This window comes from Hippocampus guttulatus, chromosome 5 (assembly GCF_054856545.1).
Source record: "Hippocampus guttulatus isolate MCC_2025c chromosome 5, RoL_Hgut_1.0, whole genome shotgun sequence".
Classification (NCBI taxonomy): domain Eukaryota; kingdom Metazoa; phylum Chordata; class Actinopteri; order Syngnathiformes; family Syngnathidae; genus Hippocampus; species Hippocampus guttulatus.
The window spans coordinates 19,141,598-19,165,308 of record NC_141265.1 but is presented as its reverse complement, the minus strand read 5'-3'; the positions used below and the strand labels follow the sequence as shown (position 1 = coordinate 19,165,308).

The 23,711-nt window shown below is 44.1% G+C and overlaps 3 protein-coding genes across 9 annotated transcripts; 1 reads left to right on the top strand and 2 right to left on the bottom strand.

Annotated features, from left to right (window-relative positions):
• Positions 1–501: 501 nt before the first annotated feature.
• On the bottom strand, positions 502–9,480 carry LOC147205359 (dynamin-1-like protein). Its single transcript, XM_086111846.1, has 18 exons — positions 9,338–9,480; positions 8,801–8,934; positions 7,953–8,094; positions 7,680–7,718; positions 7,353–7,399; positions 7,214–7,285; positions 6,818–6,904; positions 6,577–6,739; positions 5,285–5,405; positions 4,881–5,219; positions 4,407–4,527; positions 4,158–4,313; positions 3,785–3,874; positions 3,238–3,336; positions 3,056–3,172; positions 2,554–2,663; positions 2,311–2,470; positions 502–2,229 (listed from the first exon to the last, which is right to left on the bottom strand). The coding sequence occupies exons 2-18, from the start codon at positions 8,900–8,902 to the stop codon at positions 2,173–2,175; spliced, it is 2,022 nt and encodes a 673-aa protein (XP_085967972.1). The 5' UTR covers positions 8,903–8,934; positions 9,338–9,480; the 3' UTR covers positions 502–2,172.
• A 160-nt stretch (positions 9,481–9,640) lies between these two features.
• ubl4a (ubiquitin like 4A) lies at positions 9,641–12,405 on the bottom strand. The gene is made up of 4 exons (XM_086111644.1): positions 12,237–12,405; positions 10,833–10,938; positions 10,461–10,678; positions 9,641–10,164 (listed from the first exon to the last, which is right to left on the bottom strand). The coding sequence occupies exons 1-4, from the start codon at positions 12,282–12,284 to the stop codon at positions 10,054–10,056; spliced, it is 483 nt and encodes a 160-aa protein (XP_085967770.1). The 5' UTR covers positions 12,285–12,405; the 3' UTR covers positions 9,641–10,053.
• Positions 12,406–13,408: 1,003 nt separating this feature from the next.
• Positions 13,409–23,491, top strand: prkg1l (protein kinase cGMP-dependent 1, like). 7 transcript variants are annotated; one of them, XM_086111636.1, is made up of 20 exons: positions 13,409–13,482; positions 13,691–13,886; positions 13,969–14,080; positions 14,576–14,745; positions 15,413–15,526; positions 17,680–17,785; positions 17,955–18,018; positions 18,196–18,273; positions 18,398–18,486; positions 18,568–18,633; positions 18,720–18,797; positions 19,936–20,035; positions 20,111–20,250; positions 20,728–20,817; positions 20,900–21,041; positions 21,821–21,984; positions 22,615–22,737; positions 22,831–22,893; positions 23,232–23,298; positions 23,379–23,491. In XM_086111636.1, exons 2-20 carry the CDS (start codon positions 13,697–13,699, stop codon positions 23,463–23,465), a joined length of 2,043 nt encoding a protein of 680 aa, XP_085967762.1. In that variant the 5' UTR covers positions 13,409–13,482; positions 13,691–13,696; the 3' UTR covers positions 23,466–23,491. The 7 variants fall into 7 exon arrangements, 6 of the variants coding, with proteins under 6 accessions (XP_085967762.1, XP_085967761.1, XP_085967760.1 ...); XM_086111635.1 differs by having other exon boundaries at positions 19,936–20,250; XM_086111634.1 differs by having other exon boundaries at positions 17,955–18,273.
• Positions 23,492–23,711: the final 220 nt, after the last annotated feature.

Genomic DNA, 23,711 nt, shown 5'->3' with positions numbered 1-23,711 from the left:
TAATATTTAAATCATAACTGCCATTGACAGCTATATATGTCAAAAATTCATTTTAACTGGATAGACAGTGAATGGGTTCAAAGCTAAGATTGACTAACTCAAATTAACCTCGTAAATATCAATAACGGTTCTCTGACAGGTCGTAATTATTTTTCAATCGTTGGAATTTTAATTCAAGATATTATTATAATTATTGTTGTTAACTAATAGATGGCACTTTCAGAACTCTTCGACAAAAGCTCTGTGCCTGCGACCGAATTCCAGCCGTCAAGATGTACAGTAGGAACTCGAGTATGATATTTTCTTGTAAGCGACCGTAACGTTAAGCAGTTTTGGGAAAATACAGTATGAATAGATGTATGAGTACAAGTACTAAAGTATTTATTTTTGACAATGTGGTGCCAAAACACTTTCAAGTGGACACATGAAAAGATGCGCTAAGCACGTGTGCATGTGTGTGTGTGTGTATATTCGTCGTCAATAAAGTCCCCACTCCGTACATTGTCCTTCACCGAAGTTTAATGGCCTCCAGGAGTAAAACATTAATCACAAATATTGGCAGGCAAGAACTCAAGAGGCAGTCCACGCATTGTGAATAATTTACAGTGAAATCACACAAAATTCCCAATCGTTCATACCAGCTCCTCTTTTGCATTCTCACCGCATGCAAAACATACACACAACCCTTTCACATAACGTCCCTGATTTAGAGGATGGCGCCCTTTCACGGTCCGCTTGAGGTACGGATTTAAGAATGATCCTTAACACCGGGTTTGGCTGACAAATCAAGCAACATTGATACATCGGGTAGTCAAAGAAACGTGTCGGGTCATGTTTTGTTATAGTAATTCTTAAAGGGAAGGCAGCGGGGGGAATGTGGACAGTGGGAGGAAATACTGTATTGTACTGTATGCTGGGTGTATTCGGATGAGAACGATTGGACTCCTCAGTTGTAAGCAGCGAAGAGCTTCTCTTTCCTCTAAGAATTTTTTTTTTTCCCCTTTCAGGACGACGGACAATTGAATTAATGCCAGCTCCACTCAATCACCGTGAAAAGAATGTGCGGTGTCATTCTTTCTATATGGGAGAAGACCGTATACGGTCCCAGGGAGGCATGTGCCAAACTTAGGGGGGGGGGGGGCAATACTGCACCAAAATCAACTTGCTCTGACATGTGAGCTATAAAAAGCAAGGAGGAAAATGATGTCGAGCAAAACTGTGACAAGGAATGTGAGCCTTCCACAACGAGATTCACACCGCCGCCGCCTCATGCCGCTCAAAGTGAACATTGTAATAAAACAGTAGGATTCCTTCTCTGGCATTTAACAACCACTAAAAGCTTGACCAGTGAACACGTACTTAACCTTTAACCTTCAAGTTTTTTTTTAAAATCGTGTCTCATACAAAATCAATTCCCTGTCAGTAAAAGCTTGATGCTCAGTTTTTACAAGTTGCACCTATTACAGTTGTGAAACAGAAACGTGTACCAAATGAGATAGATATTGTACAAAATAAATTAGTTTCTTTCCCTGAAGAAGAAAAAAAAAAGATAGCTTGACATAACAAACGAGAGTCCTAAAAAGGTGCTCCTAAATTACCTGTAACAAGAATAGAATATCAAAATCAATGGGGGGGGGGGGGGGGGGTCTTGACATAGTTGAAATTACACCTACTCTATTTGAACTTGGACAAGTAATAAAACCTCGTGCTCTGACATGACTTTCTCAAACATTTTGGATTGGACCACGATAGCAAATCAACAGGTGATCTGTCTCCTTGTGGTCAGCAAGATGTGAGCCAGCAAATGGCTTTAAAATGGAGTGCAATGCACAATCGCAGATTCAGCACCTGCTCAACGTCTGTTGGCCATTTTCGCACTTACAAAACTTAAATATTACAAATGTAATGTACACGTATGACAAGCAGACACACACATTGCGTGATAAAATGACACAAAGGAGTTTGAGAGTTTGTTCACATTGCCAGTGAAGTGACAAAACATTTTAGTGCCTGAGTGAGGAGCCCTGGCGGTTCTGCTTTAGGGCAGCGGTGGATTGAAATATGCTAAAAAAAAAATGTTCATTGATCCAGGAGAAATCTCACACTCACTCACACACACACACACACTAACAGACAGACGTCGAGAAAGTGAGGAGTGTGTGCTTCCTTTAGCTACCACAGGTGTGTCTCTCTGATCTCAGAGATGATGTGATTGGCCTTCTTAAGCGCCTGAGAGAAAGACAAGAGTTGAATAAATGCCTTTTGGCCAAAGAGGACGGGAAAAAAACCCCACAGGTGTGTTAGATTTACCTGCAGCATTTGAGCGACCTCCGTCCTCTGCTGCGCTGTGTCCTGAGACTCAATGAGCAGGTCTTGGAGGAGGGTCTGCTTATACAGCTGACCCACCAGCTCGCTTTGCAGATGCTCCTTGACATAGTTCACCAGGAAATGCATGACGGTCTTGGGCACGCTGCGCACGCAGACACACTAGTAAGTTATAGCAATTTGACGGACAAGCCGAACACTGACCAGGCGGGGGGGGGGGGGTCTGACCTGTCCTGGATGGTCTTGCGGACAATGAGGAAGTAAGACTTGATGAGGCGCTGGATGACCTCGCAGTCCCGTTGCTCCTTGGAACTCAGTTTGCGGGACACGGGCACTGCCTAGAAGAGAAGATAAAGTCAAAAACATGCTGTGGTATAGTGACACTTGCTTTGAGTTGACTCCAAAGTCAGCATTAACCTCTCCGCCACTAGATGGCGGCAGACAACTATCATACGTTGTGAAAGTGAAGCAGCTTGGACAGATACAGAGACCAAGGAGGCGAAGGACGCATAGATTGTATTAGTTACCCACAACCAGCAGAGGGCATCGTTTCTTGAAGCCCAAAAACTAGCAGCCTAAACAGAAAAACATTCACTTTGTATTTAAAGTAACTATTTTATTGTTTGTTTGAAGGCATCGCTGCAAACGTGACCTTCAAGAGCAGCATACGTCCAATTCATCAAAAAAGGTGTAAGGGTGACTGCTACGTAAAATGTTTGCCATCACTCACTGTGTCAAGAAGGTTAATAGGCTGCCCTTTGCTGGGGCTGCCAAAGCCCGCCGCTGGGGCTTTCTCCTCCGCAACCTTGTCATTCTTCCAGCGCTTGGTTCCATCCAGGCCCTCTGCCTAATGGTCACAGGAAGTCAGTCAGGCGGAACTCTCTTACGGATATGAGATGATACATCAACTACCTGCTGACAGTTGACTGATGCCGAGACCTGCGCCGCATCCGTGAAGTCCGGATGCTTCGTGTTGATGTAGGCAAGTTCGATTGCTACTAAATTATGCACCTGGCAAAAGAGCAGAAGTGGAAGTGATTTTAAAAGCAAGTGATAATTTCATCGATTTTCTGATCTGCTTTTCCTCACAAGGATAGCGGGGGGGGGGGGGGGGGGGTGCTGGAGCCTATCCCAGCTGTCTTTGGGCAGTAGGCGGGGGACAACCTGAACCCGTTGCCAGCCAATCGCAGGGCACACAGAGACGAACGACCATCCGCGCTCACACTCATACCCAGGGACAATTTAGAGTGTTCAATCAGCCTGCCATGCATGTTTTTGGAATGTGGGAGGAAACCGGAGTACCCGGAGAGAAAACCCACGCAGGCCCGGGGAGAACATGCAAACTCCACACAGGGAGGCCGGAGCTGGAATTGAACCTGGTACCTCTGCACTGTGAGGTCCACGCGCTAATCACTGGACCACCAGTGTTAATTTTTAAAACAACTAAAAGGAGGATTACCATTTCGTTGGCAATTGGCAGACGCTTTCTCAGTAGCCCAGTCACTACTTCCACAATGGAATCATGAAGTTTGGGGAATCTCAGAAGTTCCTGGAAAACATCAGAAACAAACAAGATCGCCATACGACAGACCGTGTTGACTATAATTACTGTTGCGATAGCTTGACTTAGTTTCATAACTACCGGTACTCATTCGACTTGATTTGTTCATTTGTGAATTTAGATCAGTTCAAGAGCGCTTTCTCATCATTAACGACCTCCGCCGGAGATAAAAGCGCAACGACCAACCAAAAGACATCAAGTTCATTTATGGGGAGCTTGATCTCAAATACTGTGTTCCCTGTACGGGGAGGGTGGGGGGTCCTCATGTTACCTGCGTGCTAAATGATGAGCAGTGCTGGATGATCCTCTGCAGCTCTTCGTGAACCAGCTCCACGCAACGCAGGCTGGGCTCCTCCAGACGCTTGATTTGACGCTTCACCAACAACTCAAAGGACACCTCAGGGACAAAAAGTGCAGGACGTGGACCCTGAAGAGCAAAAACACACACGTGCTTTATTAGTAACCGCCACCCCGTCTCCCCATTATTGTGAACACATCATACAAGTAAGTGGGAACGTACGGTAGCATTGCGGATGGCAGTGAGGATATCGAGTTCTGTCAGTCCTCCAAGGGGGTCGATGGACTGCAGAGTGCGGCCGAAGGTTTCGTGGAAGATGTAACAGATGCGAGCTCCGCCACAGCTGCAAGGCAATATGAATCCCTTCATTTCATGGGACTCATGTACAAAACTATAATAATAATAACTCCGATTGAAGGTTATAAACACTACGATCACTTGAATTATTTATTTGGCACAATTTGACTTCTGGATGTCCTTCCTGACACAAAGCACCCATTATTTTAAATGCAGTTTTAGGAGTGGTAGTGGTTGACTATTGAGACACTGACCTGGAATCGAACCTGCGTGCGTGAAAGGCAGAAGCATAATACTACACCACCGGTGCTATTTCCTCAAAGGAATTTGATGTGCTAAGAACAGACTGACAGACGAGATTGTTGACACCGTCGTACAAGCGACCGTTCTCACACTCACAGCTCAGAGGTTTGAATATAGCGAGCCGTGCCCTCGATTGTGTTGCAGTAATCGCTGGCGAACTTGGTGACAATCTGCAGCAGGGTGGCGCTGTGGTCCTCCACCGGCTGACCGTAGCTGTTGAGGCGCGACTGGTACTGGGCGCTGAGCACCGTCACGCGGGTCTTGAGGTCCGGCAGGCAGTCTCGGATGTGGTGCATGAGCAGCCTGCTGAGCGTTTTGGCCAGGTAGCGCGAGCCGGCGCGGGAGGCCAGCGACGGGTAGTGGCGCTGCAGGAAGGCCTGCTCGTCCTTCAAGCTGTCGCCCAGGCTCTTCTGCGTGTTGATGTCATGCTGGCTCCTGGAAGAGTCAAGTCATGAATTTGTGGGCAATTGTGGGGCATTGGGCTCATCGTTATTGCTAACCTGTTAACCACCCCGATGATCCCGAGCCTGACTGGAATGACTCGACCGAGAAGTACCTCCAGTGCGTCTGTCCCCGCGTCCATCAAATCCAGCTTGCTGACAACAAGCAGAGTCCGTCGACCTGATGGGACACGAGAACGCAATGGAAGGCAATAATTCCCAATCCCGCCGCATACAATACGAATTTCACCTAATTGGTCTGAAATGATTTAACACAGCAACAGTGAAACTCCTCTACAATGAAACCTACATGGGTGAAAATGCCCCCTAGTGTGAAAAAATCTTCATGCATTAACACCATTCCCACTCTCCTGCCCCCCATACAACGAAAAAAAAAACGATTGCGTTATACGAAATCTTTTTCTCTGCTCTTGCCTCGCGACGAGATTCACTACAACAAAGTCTAATGCAACAGCGACCTCTACTGCTTCGTTCGGAAACGACAACAGCAACCACCACACTGGTTTACACATGCGCAGTAGTCCAGGAAGTATTTATTGTTAGTTTCAGACGCAGCAAGAACGTTGCATTGCTAAAATGGATATAAAACGGACCTTTGGATGTCAAGCAGCTAAGACAAGAAGAGCTCTGACGCCGGAAGAGAGGGTAAAAGTGATCAAAATGAAAGATGGAGGAAGCAAAATAAAAGACATTATCCAAGAAATTGATGTAAGTGAAAGTGAATGCTGATCATAAATTTCGCAATTTCTTTCCCTTTTTTTCTTTCTACACTGACTATATGAAGTGTCAAATAAGTGTATGCTCATACTTATGCACTATTGGAATAAAAATAAAGAGTACACATACGTGTGTGTGTGTGTTTACATTTTGACTTCAAAATGGCGCCGCGTGAGTGGCTGCCTTTCCAGCAGCTCCTATATTTGGTTGTTCTACTTCTTCCTTTCATAACTTTGCTGCTGTGAATCTGGAATTTCTCCATTGCGAGACTAAAAGGTTTTCTTATCTTCTTATCTTATCTGTGATCAAATTTGCTACAGTGAAAAACCCCCTGTTGTGAAAGATTTCTTGCTGCAAACATGATTTCATCGAAGAGGAGTTTCACTGTAAGACTATTGGAAACATTTGGGAGATTTAGTACCATCTGCTGCTTTGACATGTGCACTACAGCTTGTGAACACGTTTTAGTTGTGCTCATAATAAGATGACGAGACCAGCGGCTGTCATCACCTATAGTGGCTTGTGTCCTACTTTTCAGCACGTTACGTAACACAAAAACCAATATCGAAGCAAAAAAAAAAATGTGAGTGGCTGCTGCGCGTCATATCTCTCACCATCTGAATCGACCTCACGAGCCAGTTTCAGAGCGTCCGAGGTGGCCAAGTCAGAGTTGGCGGCGGACACCGAGAGGATGAGGGAGTTGGGATTGGAGATGAAGGACAAGATCATCTCCTGCACTTGGGACTCGATGTCCTCGGGCTGGTCCCCGACAGGGACCTGCGGCCACAGCGAGCAGCTCGAGTTCATCACGTGAGCTTCGGTTGTGAATGCGAATGTGTGAACACGTGACTTTACCTTTGTGATGCCGGGTAAATCAACAAGGGTCAGATTGAGGACTTTGGGGGAGAAAATCTTCAAATGTATGGGCTCGGGAGCGATTCCCTGGTGGACACGGAGACAAGCGTCAAAATAACAATCAAGCTATTATATCTGAACCTGGTAAAGACAGAATGGGTGGCCCGGTGAACAACTGGTTCACTGGGATAGGCTCCGGCATGACCGTGACCGTTTGTGAGTAAAAGCGGATTAGAAAATGGATTGGTAGACTGGTAAAGACACGAGCACAGACTTGTTACACCAGTGAATGAAGAGATTATCCTCACGAGGGTCGCGGGCGTGCTGCGGCCTATCCCCCAGCCCTTCGCGGAGATTAAAAACATATTGCGCATCATGACGGCGCTTCCTGCCCACCTTGTTGTTGCCTGAAGAACGTTCGGTCTCTGCCTCAATTTCCCGGCGAATTTCCCCAAAATCCGTGAACACCTTTTAAAGGAATACAATGAGGAAAAGCTCAAATGTCCGGCACAGAGATCAGCAGCTGGCAGCAAACCTGATTCTTGCAGTGCAGGAAGGTGCCCCATTCTTCAGCTTTGACACCTAATGAGAAAAAATGTAATTGAATCGTTTAGAATCAAGAAAAAAGAAAAAATAAAGAACACAGGCGAAGCCACTGGCAACAACAACATTAGCTAAACCTGCATAACCAAATGAGATCAAATACAGAAGCTCTATGTAGAAGAAGCTCTGATTCTCTGTTTAACAAAGAATCAGACAATCAAAAAATGTTTGATATTATGCTTGCCCAGTGTACTGTTAAGACCAAATGCGACAGAGACAGAAGAAGGAAGAATACAAGCACAGAGGAAGTTGAAGAGACCTTGGTAGTTGTTTTGTGCAGTTTGTTTAACCCCATTTCCTGGAACGCATGACAAAAAAAGAAGGGGAAAAAAGAGTGTTAGTACGAAAAGATGAAAGCCTGAAAAGAAATATCAAACAGTGAGCAATTACGAAGTGACAAGATAAAAAGTTACTCCAAGCAGGAGGAAAACTATACAACAGGATGAGTATCATGACTTGACAGAATGTTTGTCAAGTGTAATTCTGTAACATTCTCTCAATTCATCTGCTTTATGATGACGACACGAGAGACCATTTTCAGTTTTCAGCCGCTCCTCCAGAGTTGCAACGTTGACAAGCTGCAACACCAACGGTCGTCTGGTGACGATCCCCGAGCCTCGGGGCAGGAAATCACGTCCAACGAGACTCTCCAGCACCGAGCTCTTCCCGCTACTCTGTTTGGAGACAAGTCACCATACCACAGTGACACTTGCATGGGCACCACCTCTTGACTCATCGCTTCACAGTTATAGGATTCGTATGACATACACGCCACCCGACAGAACTGAATGAAAAATTCTGCTTTTGTACTGCTCACGCTGGCATTTTGCCATTCATGTAGCATTCATATTGAAATTAAGAAAACTAGTTGCCAGGCAATGTTGTTTAAGACTTAAAGAAATCAGATTCTGCCTTTTTCCACATCCTGACCAAAATCTGATGTATGGCTCAGCTCCGTTCTGATTTTTAGTAATCTGTATTTTTTTTTGCAAACTATCTTTTGCAGACTAAAAAAGGAGTAGCGATGCAAACTTGGAGAACAGTATAAATTTAACGACCGTATGTTTGGTATTGCGGGTATAGTTGGTAAAAAGAAAAGCACTGCAAACCGCTTAGAGATGTTTATATTATAAACCGCAGTCACAGTAATTCGCATCTTGCACCCTACACCCTGAATGGAACATGTAGAACTGGATGGTGACAAATGTACAAAAATTATCATATTTATATATGAATATGGCACCAAAGTTTCCGATTTGGAGTATTTCTAAAATTTCCCCAACTTTACTTTCCATGGAGACTTAGCAATATTTTCCACCCCTTTGCAAGAGAGCCTTGCGTGATGACCAGTAAATGTACATGAAAAGAGAAGCATCTCACCTGAGATCCGACCACGACGATTTGAGGCAGATGAATGATCTCTGCGCCCACTGTGAGGAAAACCTCTTGTAAACGGTTGATGGTGGGAATCAAAGTCTCCATCCTGCTTCCAAGAGTAGAGTGGATTCACTGAGCTGAAGACAGAAATCCAGCAAAACGCGCACTCGTGAGCATGTTGAAAAAAATCACAGTGCAATAAGAGGAGGGAAGAATTTCATGGAACTATCAGGAGTGGTGCTGATGAGAGGGTTCAGCAGCCCTGCAGCACATCGTCCAGCCAAGCGCAATGATATTGAACACCCCTACATGTTTATATTTTCTACGACAGTATTGACGGACTGTGTTACAAATACTTACATTGACGCAACGTCAATATGACATCGCAATTAGACGATAAATGGCGTCAGAAGAAGGCCGACGGGGCGCCGATATTCACATCAGCTAACGTTAGCTTGCTACGTCCGCAGCCAGGAAGTGAGAGGTTGTCCTAGCATTGCGGTTAACCCTGGTAACAAAACGAGCTCGTCTCTCACCTACCGGCGTAAAACGTCAATATCCCGTCTCATCCGACGTGTCATAGTTCGTAGAAATAACACACAGAGGTTTAAATATGTTCGTTTTAGGTTCCAAAGCGACATCCGAGCGCCGATTCGTTTGATCACATATTGGCTACAACCACGGTAGTCTTCCTTAATCTGATTGGTTGTTAAAGACGAGACACAACCTCAGCCGGCGTCTGATTGGTTGGTACGCCTGCCAAAGCCCGCCTCTGAACGTGCATATGTCAACCTTTGCATGAGTTGATCAGCTTTGTAAACACAAGAGTACTGTACACCGAAATAAGTTGTCTGGCTTTTAATATCTGAATATAAACAGAATATTTACAATGCATACATGATCATTAGTCATTAGTCAACAAATAGGAAATGTACTGCCTTGTCTCTGAACAACACGCATCACCCACACATGAAAAATAAATATCCTCAAAGTTGTTTTCCTGGGAGGTGTAAAACATGAGACCCACAGCATGAATGATTCCTTTGTATTCAAATATTGTGTGATGAGGCCCCGTGACATTACTGCAGTGTTAATGACACAGACCAACTCTCTGCGGATACGCCGGTGCTTGTATCAGAAGTAACAAGCTATATCCAAAGCTCACTCACACACCGATTAGGCACACCGCGCTTTCTCCATCACATTCTAAGCATGTCCAAGCATTCACAGCAGACAGCTTCTGGCACGGCTGTCCCTCAGTCCATGTACGACGTTGTGTCCATGTCGTCCACTTCCGGGTGAAGCAGTCTGCTGGCCAAGCGCTCAATGTCGTCCAGACTAAGTTGTCGGAGTGAACGCTCGTAATCCTTCGAAAAAGGGAAATGAAAAGTTGAAGCACATCTTCTTGCATGGACAACGGACTAAATAAATGGAATCAGCAAAGATGTATTGGATTGTATAATAAGGAGACAAATAATTTTTTGTTGGACTTTTGTTCTGTATCCAAATACAGTGGTACTTTGACTTAGGCAGTTTTACTCTACATATTTTTACAAAAGTGTAGCCTATTTTTTGTCATACTACACAGACCTTTGGTTTTATAAATGTAAGCCGATTGAACTGCTGTTAAATTCCCATGTCCTAAACTAAACAGATACAGTACCTTAATCAGCTGTTCATGGACTTTGGCAGCATCTGCGGGACTGAAGTGTTTTGCGAGGATAGTGGACACACTCTGCCACACTCCCGCTTGTGTTATGCTGCCGTTGCTGCTGCACGTGGCCGTCGTCCCTGAAACCCCGGTCCTTTCGCCCGCTGGACGGATGACCAGGTTTAATTTGGCTTCTGGCCCAATGGAGTAGTCACTTAGTTTGTGTTCATCTAAAGGGACAAGTGATGGTCACAATCACACAGAAGGAATTTTCCTTTTGGATGAATAATGCACTTCAGTATCCATCTACAGTGGATAAAAAAAAAAAAAAAAAAGAGTTGGTTTGATGGAGCAGGCACCATGGTTAACAAAAAGGTACTGTACCTGCAAGCGCTTTGCCTTTATAAAGCAACCGCTGCTGATCGGCTGGGATGTTGAGACGTTCCGACACGAGCTCTTTCACTGTGGAAACTTTTTCATCTTCAGTCACCTGTAAGATTACACACAACATGGTCAAAGAACTACAGACCGAGATATAAGTTAAACAGCGGTGGGAAGTAACGATGTACAAATGCTTCGTTACTGTCCGTAAGTAGATTTTTTTCAAGGTATCTTTACTTGCGTGTTTATTTTCCTCATGAATTTTTTTATTCTCTAAATTTGAAATTTTAAACCACAGTATTCAACAGTACTCTGCTTTATTTACACTGCAGTAAAATGGTTCAATCGGTCATTGTAATTCACCAAATTTGTTTTTGTTTACACAAGTATCTGTACTTCTACTTAAGCAGACTGTGAATACTTTTGGTGCCTCTGAATTTCAGCAATTTTAACTTATCCCTATTTAGGCATATGCCACAACAAACCATTCTCTTCATCTTCTGCTGTTACTCCAGCTATCTGCAAGACTTTTCTGGCCACAACCATAAATTAAATCTTTGCTCTTTCTCTTTGCCTCCCTACCCGGTGACTCAATTTTCAGCATCCTCCCACACGACGTTTCCACTGTCCCTATTGTGAACACGGCCTCTACCTTTGTACCTGAAACTTTCAGTCTTGACCCTCTGATGAGATCAGTCCTGCTCTTGTCTGTCCATCATCACTCCCAAATAGAATCTCATCATTTCAAGCTGACGCCTGTCTTCTCTCCGTTGTTACCACACAAGTTCAATCCTGCAGCCATTATTACCACTATAAATACAATGAGGACACTATCAGTCATATCTGGACCCTGTTTGAATTCTATCAGCACTGTATTGTTGATAGTTTAAGTACAACATGACAAGCAGAAGAAAGGAGGAAGCACAAATTCATCGTACTAGCTACTATTTTACTTCCTGCCCTCCGACACAAATTTATTGATTATTATAATTATAATAAGTATTATTATTATTAGCAGAACCCTTCTTAGCCAGACATCAAGTTAATACATATAAAAACAAATAAGTTGCCGCTATGTAGGAGAGCGGTACGTTGACCGACCTAAGCACATGATTAGGCACTAACGTTAGTCTGCGTCTTTGTCTGGCTGTTGTTAGCAAGCCACGGTTGAGTGCCCAGATTTATAACTCGCCACCCCTTCACTGGTGCGACAATTGATGAAAATAAGAAAGCATAACTCTGTATCAATCAAATGATGGTTAACATTGTCAAAAGTGGCCCAACATATGACTGGGACCATGCTAAGCGGTTAGCGGCTAGGGGGGCTACAGACACCGGTCAAAAGCGTTAGCCGCCTGTAGCTTCACTTAGCTTAGCACGTCAGCAGCAAGACACCGAGACACTTACGTGGACGCTGCATTCTTTTCCCTGAAGCGGCTTCACAGTAAGAATCATTTTGGATCGAACTATTATCAAGTGAACGGCGACCGCTTTGGAGATTAGGCGACAAAATCTCTCGGTTAGTTTACCTAAGGAAGACTCGGGCTTCTTCTTCTTCGTCAGCGGCCCACGTTCTGCTGCTGCGTTTGAGCGCCCTCGGCTGGTCGGGATGTGCTACGGCTGCTGGGGGCTGTCCGCAAGTTAGTAGTTATCAAACTACGGTCCCCAGATCCGCAAAGGTCCACGGACCGTAGTTTAGCAGTCAGCAACATAATATGCGACAAATTACTGTATGTCGGATCATTTTTGAAAAAGTGCTTTACTATACATTAGGACCAGCACAACAAACATACTTAACCAGTTACTTCTTCCATACTTTAACTTTGAGCCATGAAGGTATTTTTTTCACAAAAGTTGTATTTTTACAACTGGAACTTATTATTATTATTATTAGTAGTAGTAGTAGTATTGTATATAACACCTGTATGTATGTTGGTTGTCAATTGGCTCAATAGTATGGCAACCTGTCCAGGAGTATCCTGCCTCTTGCCCGAAATCGGATGGAATTGACTCCAGCTTACCCACCGCAACCTTAATGAGGACAAGTGCAATAGAAATATCCATCCATTAACTGATCCACTGATACTCACGAGGTTTGGGGGCGTGGCTATAGAAATAGAAATAAATAAATGACCAATCAGCAACGCAATAGAAAGCTTGACTGCAACTAAATCGAAAAAAGTACCCTCGGTTCACTTAAAAACAAGGCTACAAAGCTCAGAGCTATTTTACAGTCGAAAATAAACATTTACAAACCATACCACACACTCCCGTAATCATTAAACACTGCAAACAAAACGGTAAACAGGCTTGCGTTTACAGTCCTTTTATTTTACAATAACCATTACAGTAAACCATGATCGCTTCAGCCATCACTAGTTTAAAGTCAATTTCTCATGCTGTCTCGCCTCTCTAAAACCCTCCAATCTATCCCAAAGAGCCTATCTGACCTAGCTCCCCTCTCATCTCATCTCAGCCTCCCGGGCTGGCTCTTTGGTCACGTGACTGGCTGCTGCCGTCTCAATCCAGACCCCCTCCCCCCACCCCGCCCCCCAACACCCCCTCCCCGAGACCGGAGAGGAGGGAGCATCATCCTTCTCTTCACTTGCAGAGGACGTCTGCGTGCACCTGTCGAATGGACTGTCTCCACAGGGTAAGTGCATGCTCATCTATTTATCTATCTATCTATCTATCTATCTATCTATCTATCTATCTATCTATCTATCTATCTATCTATCTATCTATCTATCCATCCATCCATCCAATTCAAGCGGGAAGCATCCTCTTTTGAGCGGCATTGAATGCACTTGTGGCCGGCTGCATGCAACACTTACACGTGACGTGTGACTGCCCATTAAAAGTAGGTGATGGGAACGCTTCGAGACCTTCAGTTCGCCCTGCAACTAAAGATTGAGGAGCTCCGTCAGAGGGACACCCTGATCGATGAGCTGGAGCTGGAACTCGACACCAAGGATGAACTCATTCGGAGACTTCAGGAGGAACTGGATCGCTACAGAGCCTCCGTTGTCTTGCCGGGACCCTCTGCAGCCAGAGCCGGTCGGTGTACAGTTTTCTTCTTTGGATGGTTTGCCTCTTTTGAGACACCAATATGATTTTTATTTATTTTTTGTCATTGCAGCCTGCTCTAGTCATGGTGCTGACCTGCGAGTTGCCAACAAGAAGACTGTCATTTCAGAGTCCTTCACTCTGGATTCGACGAATTGCTTCACCTTGTGTGACAAAAATCAGGAGTGAGTAAACAGTTTTTCTCCTCAGGAAGAGTAAAAAAAAAAAATGGCCGGGGTGCAATAACTGGTCTCCGAGGTGGCTTGGAGACATTGCTGCAAAAGATCCTTGAAGGACCTCAACCTCCAATTCGTTTGAGTTTATAATGTTCCCATGGGAAGTGTCAGAAAACAGGGTGGAGACGCAAAATGAATTGTCCTTATCTTTCATTTCCTTCCGTGGCGGCATCAACACACACACGCACGCACGCGCGCGCGCACACACACACACACACACACACACACACACACACACACACACACACACACACACACACACACACACACACACACACACACACACACACACACAACCGAACTGCACTCCACAAACGGACTCGAAGCGGGTGACAGTCAATGATGTCGGTTGTACCTCAAGTCACAGAAATCATTGCATCCCAAATTGCTGACTCTGATGACGCATCAATGACCCCCGAGCACCCCCTCCCTCTGCGCTTCCAGGAGTCAGAAGTTGATCCAGGCCGCTTTTTTGAAAAGTCACCTGTTGAGGAACCTCAACGAAGATGAAACGAGAGCCGTCACGGCCCGCATGCAACTCACGACCGTCCGTCACGGCTGCTGCCTGATCCAGCAGGGAACCAGCGGCGGCTCGCAGGCTTACGTTGTACAAGGTAAAGCCGTGCTCATCGCGCGGCAATGTTTGTCACGTCGGAGGATTTGCCGGGTGCTTGAAATGATTAATAACGAACGCAGACACCGTCCTCAAGAATCCTGCTTTGGCATGAAACGTTCTCTTTCTCATTGCTCACAGATGATGTCTGTTTTGTGAACATTTTTGCCTTTCCAAACCGTTGCAAACTCCAACCACAATAATGCCACGTTTGATGAATCGCCACCTCTCGAGTGGTTGGGACAGTTGCCTCACAGTCGAGACGTTTGGGGTTTGAATCTCGGAGCTTTATGTGTTTAGTTTTCACATTCACCTCGCAATTGTGTGGATTTTCTACTTCGGCGACCGCATTCCAAAAACGTAGATGATACTGTCGGTTCAGGACCTTGAAAAAAAAGAATCGCATATTAAATCGCAATTGCAATATTGAAAGGGGAATCATCTCGACTATATTCTTTTTCAAAATTGTTCAACCCTAGCGCGAAGTGAAGCAAATGGATGAAGATGACCCGTCTTGTCTCAGGTTGCTTGAACAAGCGTCTAATATCCAACGCGGCCGCTTGACAGCTGAATAGTTTGAGGTGCAGAGATCACTTTTTGTTTGATGTTTTTGGATGTAAAGCGCACTGCCGATGATCGCCTTCTTGACCGAGTGTGTGTCATCACAGAGGGGAGGCTGGACCTGACAAAAGATGGACAAAAATTGCTCACGATCGAAGCAGGGGAAGTATTCGGAGAGGTGGCGCTGCTCTACAACTGCACGCAAATCTACTCCGTCACAGGTACCAAACATGTATGTATGTCTGTCTTGTTTTCTTTTTTTTTATATATTCAGGCTGCTATAACTAAGTCAGCTTGTTGAGGCATTTCAATGTTTAGATTAGGTATGGATGCGATTCATTTTCTGGGAAAGGGGATTATAAGAAGCAGGGGTATTGCGGCTGGAGGTCACAGAGAACGCCACGCCGACTGAATGGTTTCCTGGCATAGTGTATGCGTTGAATTTAAAACAGTCCATCTGTACCCTGCGATGCCACATTCAGAAATAACAAAATAAAAAGAGAAAATCTAAAAGGTGGTCCATGAATTTCACACTTGTGACAGGATTTTTGTTTGGGTAAATGACGAGCTATCATGACAGAGGATTGCAGGGACCTTGTGTCAAGCAACTCGGTGTGCATGTGACCCGCTCTCGCAAGGAAATAGGCTGCTTGCGGATCATCCGAAATTGAAAAAGAACTTTGTTTGCCCTCTTTATCTGGCAACCAGACGCCATGACAACGCTGCACGAACGCCCTTTGCAGCATGCCCTTCTCTAATAGCTTTTCTTTTTTTTTTTTTATCAGCATCAGAATTATTTGTTTGCCATCTGTGATCTTGACAGATGGAACAAGATGTCACCTTTGGGAAGATCACATTAGCATAGCACAAGCCAACATACCAACAGGAGCTCAAATGTTATGTGAAAGTTGTGATTTACACTGTCACTGCGGTATAAATTCAACTTAATGTTGATTACTGGGGTTGCAGATTGCAGTCGCGTGGAATGGCGTAGTCATTAACCTGCGATTGTACCTAATGTTGTGACCGCCGAATGTAAATGAGCCTCCACTTGTGCTTAACCTTCTGTTGAATGCATTTGTGATCATTCATCCACAGGAATACTTTCCATTGTTCAACTGACCTTGGAAATATGTCTGGAAGTATACTTACTTCAATACAAAAAAAAAAGAAAAACTGCAATCTGCAACCATCATTAATACATTACATTAAGACTCTTGCTTGTTTGAAGACCATGTAGTGACAAAAAAATACCAAGATTAAAAAGGTACATTTTACTGCTGATTATAATGATATAATGATGACTCGAATTCTCAGTAATATACTGCTCTCATCACCATGACTACTGGGGGACGGAGCCTGAGACTAGTGACTAGATTGTCTTGTGTAAGTAAGTACAGCCAGGGTGCGGCAAAAAGAAAAAGTGGACCAGTGATGTATCTGGATCTACTCCTAGCCTAGCTGAAAATGGCTTGAGAAACTCGATGTATGTGGTGTGTGTGTGTGTGTGTGTGTGGGTGGGTGTGTGTGTGCGTGCGCGCATGTGGGTGTTACTATGTAAATACGATTTACTTATTACGGCACTTCATGTATTTGCCTCATTGCAGTTTTTCCACTTACATGCAGCATAACAGCTAAGCGGTGCTTCACCGTGTTTCCTTTGAAAGTTGGGCTTTATGAACTGACCTCCATCCGCATTCAGTTAGCATTCCTTTATGTATTCAAAATCCAAACCATTTAGTGCTTTATAGACCAGTCGCAGAATTTTACAATATATTTTGCAGTCGTCCTGCGCTAGCTGAAAATTGGCTTTGGATCTTCACCCAGCCTAGCTTTCATCAAGTCATGGATGGAGAAACTCGGTTTGGGTTGCCAGATAAAAGATTGACTTGAGTTTTTTCTTTCCAGTGAACATTTACCTTTACTTCATAGAATCGGTTTAAAACAGAACGTGAGACAGAGCTGTCAGCTGCATGCCTTTCACCTTCCAGGAAATGAAACTATCCTGCACAGCTCTCTTAATAATTGTGTTCTAATGGCGCGGTTAAGATATCGACCGTCGCTGTCAATCAGATCGTGGACGCAATTTGAAAGTTCAGATAGTGGACATCTGCCGTCCCCGCTCAGAGGCACCTTCTTTGAACCGGTGTGAGAGTCATTATTAATTCAAACATCCGGTTCCGACATCCAGAGATTTTAATTATAGTTTAGGGAAATCAGATTTATGGTAGATGTTCTTCTCTATTAATAATGTCCGCTTATGAATAATAAGTGTTCACATTTTTTTTCGAGGCCCTTTGCGCAAGTTTCTCGAGTGGAAGTCGACTTATTGTGTGGCCTTTGTCGTCTATCCCACTTTTTTTTTGCTCCTCAGCACAGTCGGACAGCAAGCTGTGGGTTATCGAGCGCAAGAGTTACCAGACCGTGCTCATGCAGAGTGGCCGCGACAGCCTCACGCGGACGTCGGAGCTGCTGAGCAGGTGGATGTCAACAATGGATGTCTTTTTTTTTTCTCCTTTAAATCCGAGCTCAGTTAATGTTTCATAATCACTGGCTCACCAGTGTTAACTGGTGAGTGGTGGGAAATAACAAATAGTTATTGTAGTGAGGTTGCCTTCTCTGTAATTGAATCCCGCCTGGTGTCTGCAGTGTTCCCTCGCTGCTGTCCTTGCCAAAGGATGCCATCATGAAGATGTGTGATCTCATGGAGGAGGTACACAGGAGGCGGCTGTGTCACTTTCAATGCACACACACACGTCACCTTGCCTATCCATCATCATTTCTTGGTCCCCACCCGCCAATTCCTTCATTTCACTTTGGACTCCGTTTCTCATCAGCAAGCTTTTATGTTCAGTTTGATCGTTTCTCTCGTCTTTCTTTCTCTCCGCAGGCTCGCTACACTCAAGGCGACTGCATCATTCGGCAAGGCGCCTCAGGGGACACCTTTTATGTCATTAACAAAGGCCAGGTAAAGTCGGGGCGCAACGAGGGCCAAATGTCAACACGGCTTAGGAAATGTCTCTGGAATAAGCGCCGATCGAATTTGTCGCCTTTCCTCATTGCTTTTTGCGACTGCCATTTTGGTTGCGCAGGTGAAAATCACAGAAAAGGCAGGGGATGAAGAGCAAATCCTCTCCAAGCTCTCGGAGAGGCAGTGGTTTGGAGAGAAAGCTTTGTGGGGGTAAAGGCGGGATATCGGTTAAGTTGTAATCACAAGCTTGTGATCGAATTTCATGGAATGAAATGTCCTCTCCTTAATCAGAGAGGATGTGCGTGCTGCGAATGTCATCGCGGTCAGTGACGTTGCGTGTCTGCTCATCGACAGAGAGTAAGATATCACACCAAGGATGGATGCCGTTCGGGGAATAGTTCAAAAAGTGTCTAGTGATTGCTTCTTTTTTTTTTTTTTTCGAGGACCTTCAGAGATATCCTTGGAGGGATGGTGTTCGAGAGCAGTCCCGAGACGCAACAGAAGACCGGATGCAAAGACGAGTAAGGAGAATTTGATTAATTACTTGTTTCTAGAGACCAAACTGTCACAGTCGTAAACCTTTATTACCTGGACGTGCCAAAATTCAAGTGCTTGCAATTTCTTCTTCCTCACACAAGGACGATTCGACCTGAACCAGTTAGTATGAATCTGTGTTGATCTGTTTTAACAATTAAAACCCCATTCCTGACAAATGGGCCTCCCAAATATCTAGCATTTTCATATTAATAAGCATAAAATGAACTCAACCACGAATGTACGACATCATAAAATAAAATGTACTGCAACACTCAATCAGATTTGATCTAGCCAATCAGCGTTTCAATCAGCTTGATTTTTTTTTTTAAGGCACTTTCAGGTAAACTGAAATGCACAACACGACTCCCAGAATATCCAATTGAAAGGACCTTTATTCAGAAAGCGTGGTCATTATTCTACTCCTTTCAAGGGAATGGCAATAAAACAGGAAGTAGAAACTTACCAAAATAAAACCAGAACGAAGCAACACTTCTGCTGACTGGCAATCATCTGCATACTATTCAGACACTGAAATACCGTCTCGTATTGGACAAAAGTACTCGGACACCCTCTGAGTTTGCGTCCTTCATGGCAACCCTCTTCTTGTCCTAATAAAAGAACAAATGTCTCAAAAAGCCAAAGAGTCTCTCAGTAAAAGCAAAACAGGCATGGGGGAGTCCTTTGATGTTGTCTGAAATGCGATCGACTGAGGTGTGCTGGCAGCTCGCGTCATACGGCGTGGCATGTTTTTCACCAGAATTTTGGTCAAACTCAAAATCATTTTAGTTTTGCTGGATTTTGATGCCTCTGGATTTCATACATCCATTTTCTTGGCCTCTTTAGGGTCATGCGTGAACTGGAGCCTAACCCAGCTTTGGGCGAACCACACCGCACACCGGTTGCAGCTCAATCTCAGGGCATTAATCAGATATTGGGGTGAAGAGCTCATAAATAGTTGCGACATTTGTTGTTTTTGAAAAACGGTCGCGAAGTGTAGCAAAAAAGTCGCGAAGCTGGCACCACGCTTCAAATGTCACTTTTTGATATGTAGCTGCCATGGAACTACAAGGCACTACCGCATTCAAGAAGGATCTCGATTCAATTTGTTTCCCTTGTGAGCAGGCCAGAAGTCAAGGATCCTGCCTCGCTCGCATCCTCCACCTTAAGCGATTTTCAGATAATCAGCACTCTAGGAGCAGGGGACTTTGGTCACACAGACCTGGTGAGATTCTCTCTCGATGCCCGCTGCGTTTTCGGTGTTCCTGTAATGTTATCTCCTGATTGGTGCCTCTTCCAGGTGCAATTCAAGAGCAATGTCAAGGATCTTTTCGCCATGAGGGTCCTCGACAAGAAGGCTATTATCCACAACGGCCTGCGAGAGCACGTCGTGAGAGAACGGAATATCCTAATGGATGCCGCATGTCCATTCCTAGTCAGGTAGCCACGCTTCAGAGGCTGTCTGTTCAGGACTGTTTTGTTTGCATGCCGTGTTCATCAAAGAGGAAAGTGCATCTCGAAAATTAGGTACACCTGCATGCTCCAGTAGGATCCACAACATTTCTAAAAATGGCAACACCAAATGTATTTCCCCAAATGTGATGACAAAGTTTATTACTACGGTTAAATGCTGAGATGGGTATGTACACTTATGTAGGGCATTTTAGGTTCAGATTAAAATGCTAAAATTAGATTACTGAAAAAAACAACAACCTGCATGTCATAATGTGATTGTGCTCATGCTTAGCCATGTTCTTATTTATAATTGCAGCATGATAAGTAGTTGTATGAAGGTCTGTAGTGGAATAGAAGCTGATAAGTGTTGTGTTTTGTTGGATGAACAAATGCCTGGAATGGGAGAATGTACTGTACAAAAGGAGCACCAATCTATAAAGAATGTTCTCTTGCTAATCCAAGGTTGCACAAAACCTTTCAAGATGCAGAGTGCCTCTTCATGTTGACCGAGGCTTGTCTCCACGGGGATCTTTACAGCTTGCTCAAAGACAAGTATGTACTTTTCGAAGTGTAAGTTGATCAAGACCTTCAAACCTCTGAACAAAAAGTGCTAAAGTGTGACCGTATTCCACAGAGGCTGTCTGGACGAGAGCAGCACCAAGTTCTACACGGCTTGCGTGACGCAGGCCTTGACCTTTCTCCATGCTCGAAATGTCGTCTATAGAGATGTCAAGCCTGAAAATATTGTTTTGGATGAGCGAGGATATGCCAAACTGGTAAAAGGACCAAAGAATAATCAGTTCAAGTTTTTTTTTCTGTTTTAAGAAGTTCCTTTCCCACGAATGCGATGTAACCACAATTTGCACCTTGGAAAGTATCGTAGTCTACCACTGAGCTATGGAAATGTAGTATGACAGCAATCCTCCATTTATTTGTGGCTCACTACTTCGCAAATTCACCTATTTTTCCACACCACAACAATGAGGCACTCTAAAACGGCAATGGCGGCACAAAGCCCTTGTCGACAAGCTGGCTATCACATTAGACTCCCCCCCGCGCTCCTTCGCCTTTCTCCCAGTGACGTGCACAAACTCATGGCCAACAGTGAGGGGCTGTAATGCAGCCATCCCGATACCAAGCTCTTGGCCACACGTTGACTGTAAAGTCCAACTTTATTATTTTTTTTTGCTCCTCTCTTTCCAGATTTTCTCTGAGTGACAAACGCATACAACAATATGGCACTATAAGGTGGCCACAACAGTGAAGTTAAAAAAAAGACATGAGCTAGCTAGCTTACTAGACTTTTTTGCCACTCTTCACGGAAGGGCGCAGTCCCGACTATAAAGTCGTAATAACAATAAATATTTGTATTTGTCCAATTCTAGCCATAAATATAAAACAATTAAACGAAAACAGCCATTAAGGCAGTCACTGAGCATGTCCTCCTGTGGTGCATAATGACATTTTCTTACGCCGCCGCGCAAGCTAGCTGGTTAGTAGTACGTAGTTCATTCGCATTCTTCTGAGTCTGACTGTACTTATTTGTCAACCTCAGGTGGGCTCCAAATGTTTGAAGAAGATTGAAGTGGGTAAAAAGACGTACACCTTCTGTGGCACTCCAGGCTACATGGCCCCTGAAGTCATCTTCAACAAAGGCCACAGTGGAGCTGCAGACTTTTGGTCTCTGGGTGTTTTTGTGTTTGAGCTCCTGACTGGTGGGTGAGTTTCACACGTTACTTTATTATTATCTTATGCGGTTGAAACCGAGTGAAACAATACACTATCTATTCCCCTAAACTGCTCAACTTCCCTTTTATTGAGTGGGCCAGACCATCATCCAAAATACCCTCCCCCCTCCAAAAAAAAACAACCCCCCCCAAAGAAACGTTTTTTTTTGTTAATTGGCATGAATTAAAAAGAAAAGAACTTTTATACAAATATTTCTTTTGCTGATGGGGTTGCATTGGTTTGGGTGACACACTCCATTACATTTGAAAATATTTCAAAAAGAAATATATTCATACGAGAAGACAGGACTGACCTAAGGTTGAAGCAGTTATCATAATGTCATTTCTGTTCAATCACTCAGCTCCCTTTTGAGATATACAGCTTATGTGATAATAAAATATTTCAACGATTATGACAAAAAGATGACCAAAATCATGCCGAGAAAAGTGATTTATAACTAACTATATATTCTATGTGATTTTCGCCGACTCTTAGGGCCTGTTTTACACAACAAGGGCTATTTGACACAACCAGTGGTCAATGTTGGTCAAATTCTGATTTGTTAAACCTCAGGGCTGATCCACTTTAGAATTTGAACTGTGTCTCCACTTGCATCTCCAGGCTTCCGTTCAACGACGATGACCCAATCAGGCTCCTCAGCGAGACCGTGCGCGGCATTGATAACATCGACTTCCCTAAAGCAATCAGCAAGATTGCCTCCAGTCTCATAAAGATGCTGTGCAGGTGTTGAAAGCACCAAAGATGCAGCGCTACATCTTGACTGACACAATCATGCTGGTGTACTTATTTTTATGTCCTCTCTGCTCCGTTGCCAAGGCACAATCCCTCGGAGAGGCTAGGCAGTCGAAGAAACGGGGCCAAGGACATTCAGAAGCACAAGTAAGACTACTGGTTATATTGCGCCAGACGCAAGCCTGAGACTCAGAGTAGAGTGGTGCCTTGTGATCTTATTTTCATTATTTCCATTATGGTGTAACAACATGCGCTGATTAAAAAAATAATAATACGATGCTACTCACCAATTACTGAGTATAGTCACAGCTTGTTCAAGTAATTATTTGGAGGTCCATTTTTAACCTTGTTTCTTTTACTTCCCTCAATTTTTTTCCATGTAACAATACTCTTACTTGAATACAATTTTTGGCTACTCTACCCACCTCTCTGTTTAGTACATTTTAAATGTTGTACTTGAAAAACACTGTCCTGTCTTTCATCAGATGGTTTGAAGGATTCAACTGGGTTGGACTAAGTAAAAGAACGTTAAGTCCACCGCTCAGCCCCAAAGTAAGCATTCTTTTTTTTTGTGGGGGAGGGGGGGTGAAATATTTTGTCCTAATTTCTTTGTGTGTTGCTTTGTCTTTAAGGTTAAACACACTTGGAATAGCAGCGGTACATGTGCTCACTATAGAGGAGATGCAGCCGAGCTATGCACAACATGGCAGGACTTCTGATGATGGATGAACTTTGGGGGGGGGGGGGGGGGGTAATCGTCAAGAACAATTCACTCACTGCCAGGAAAAACAGAGATTTTATATTATCACCAAATTCTGTTTGATAAGGAACACATGGTTGTCCCCAATGAGCACGTTTCATTCTTTTGTTAAAAACAAACACACACACTCATATTTGTGATGTCATCGCAGTCGGATGCAATAAACAACTCCAGCTCCACATTCTGAGATTTTAATTGGAACCGT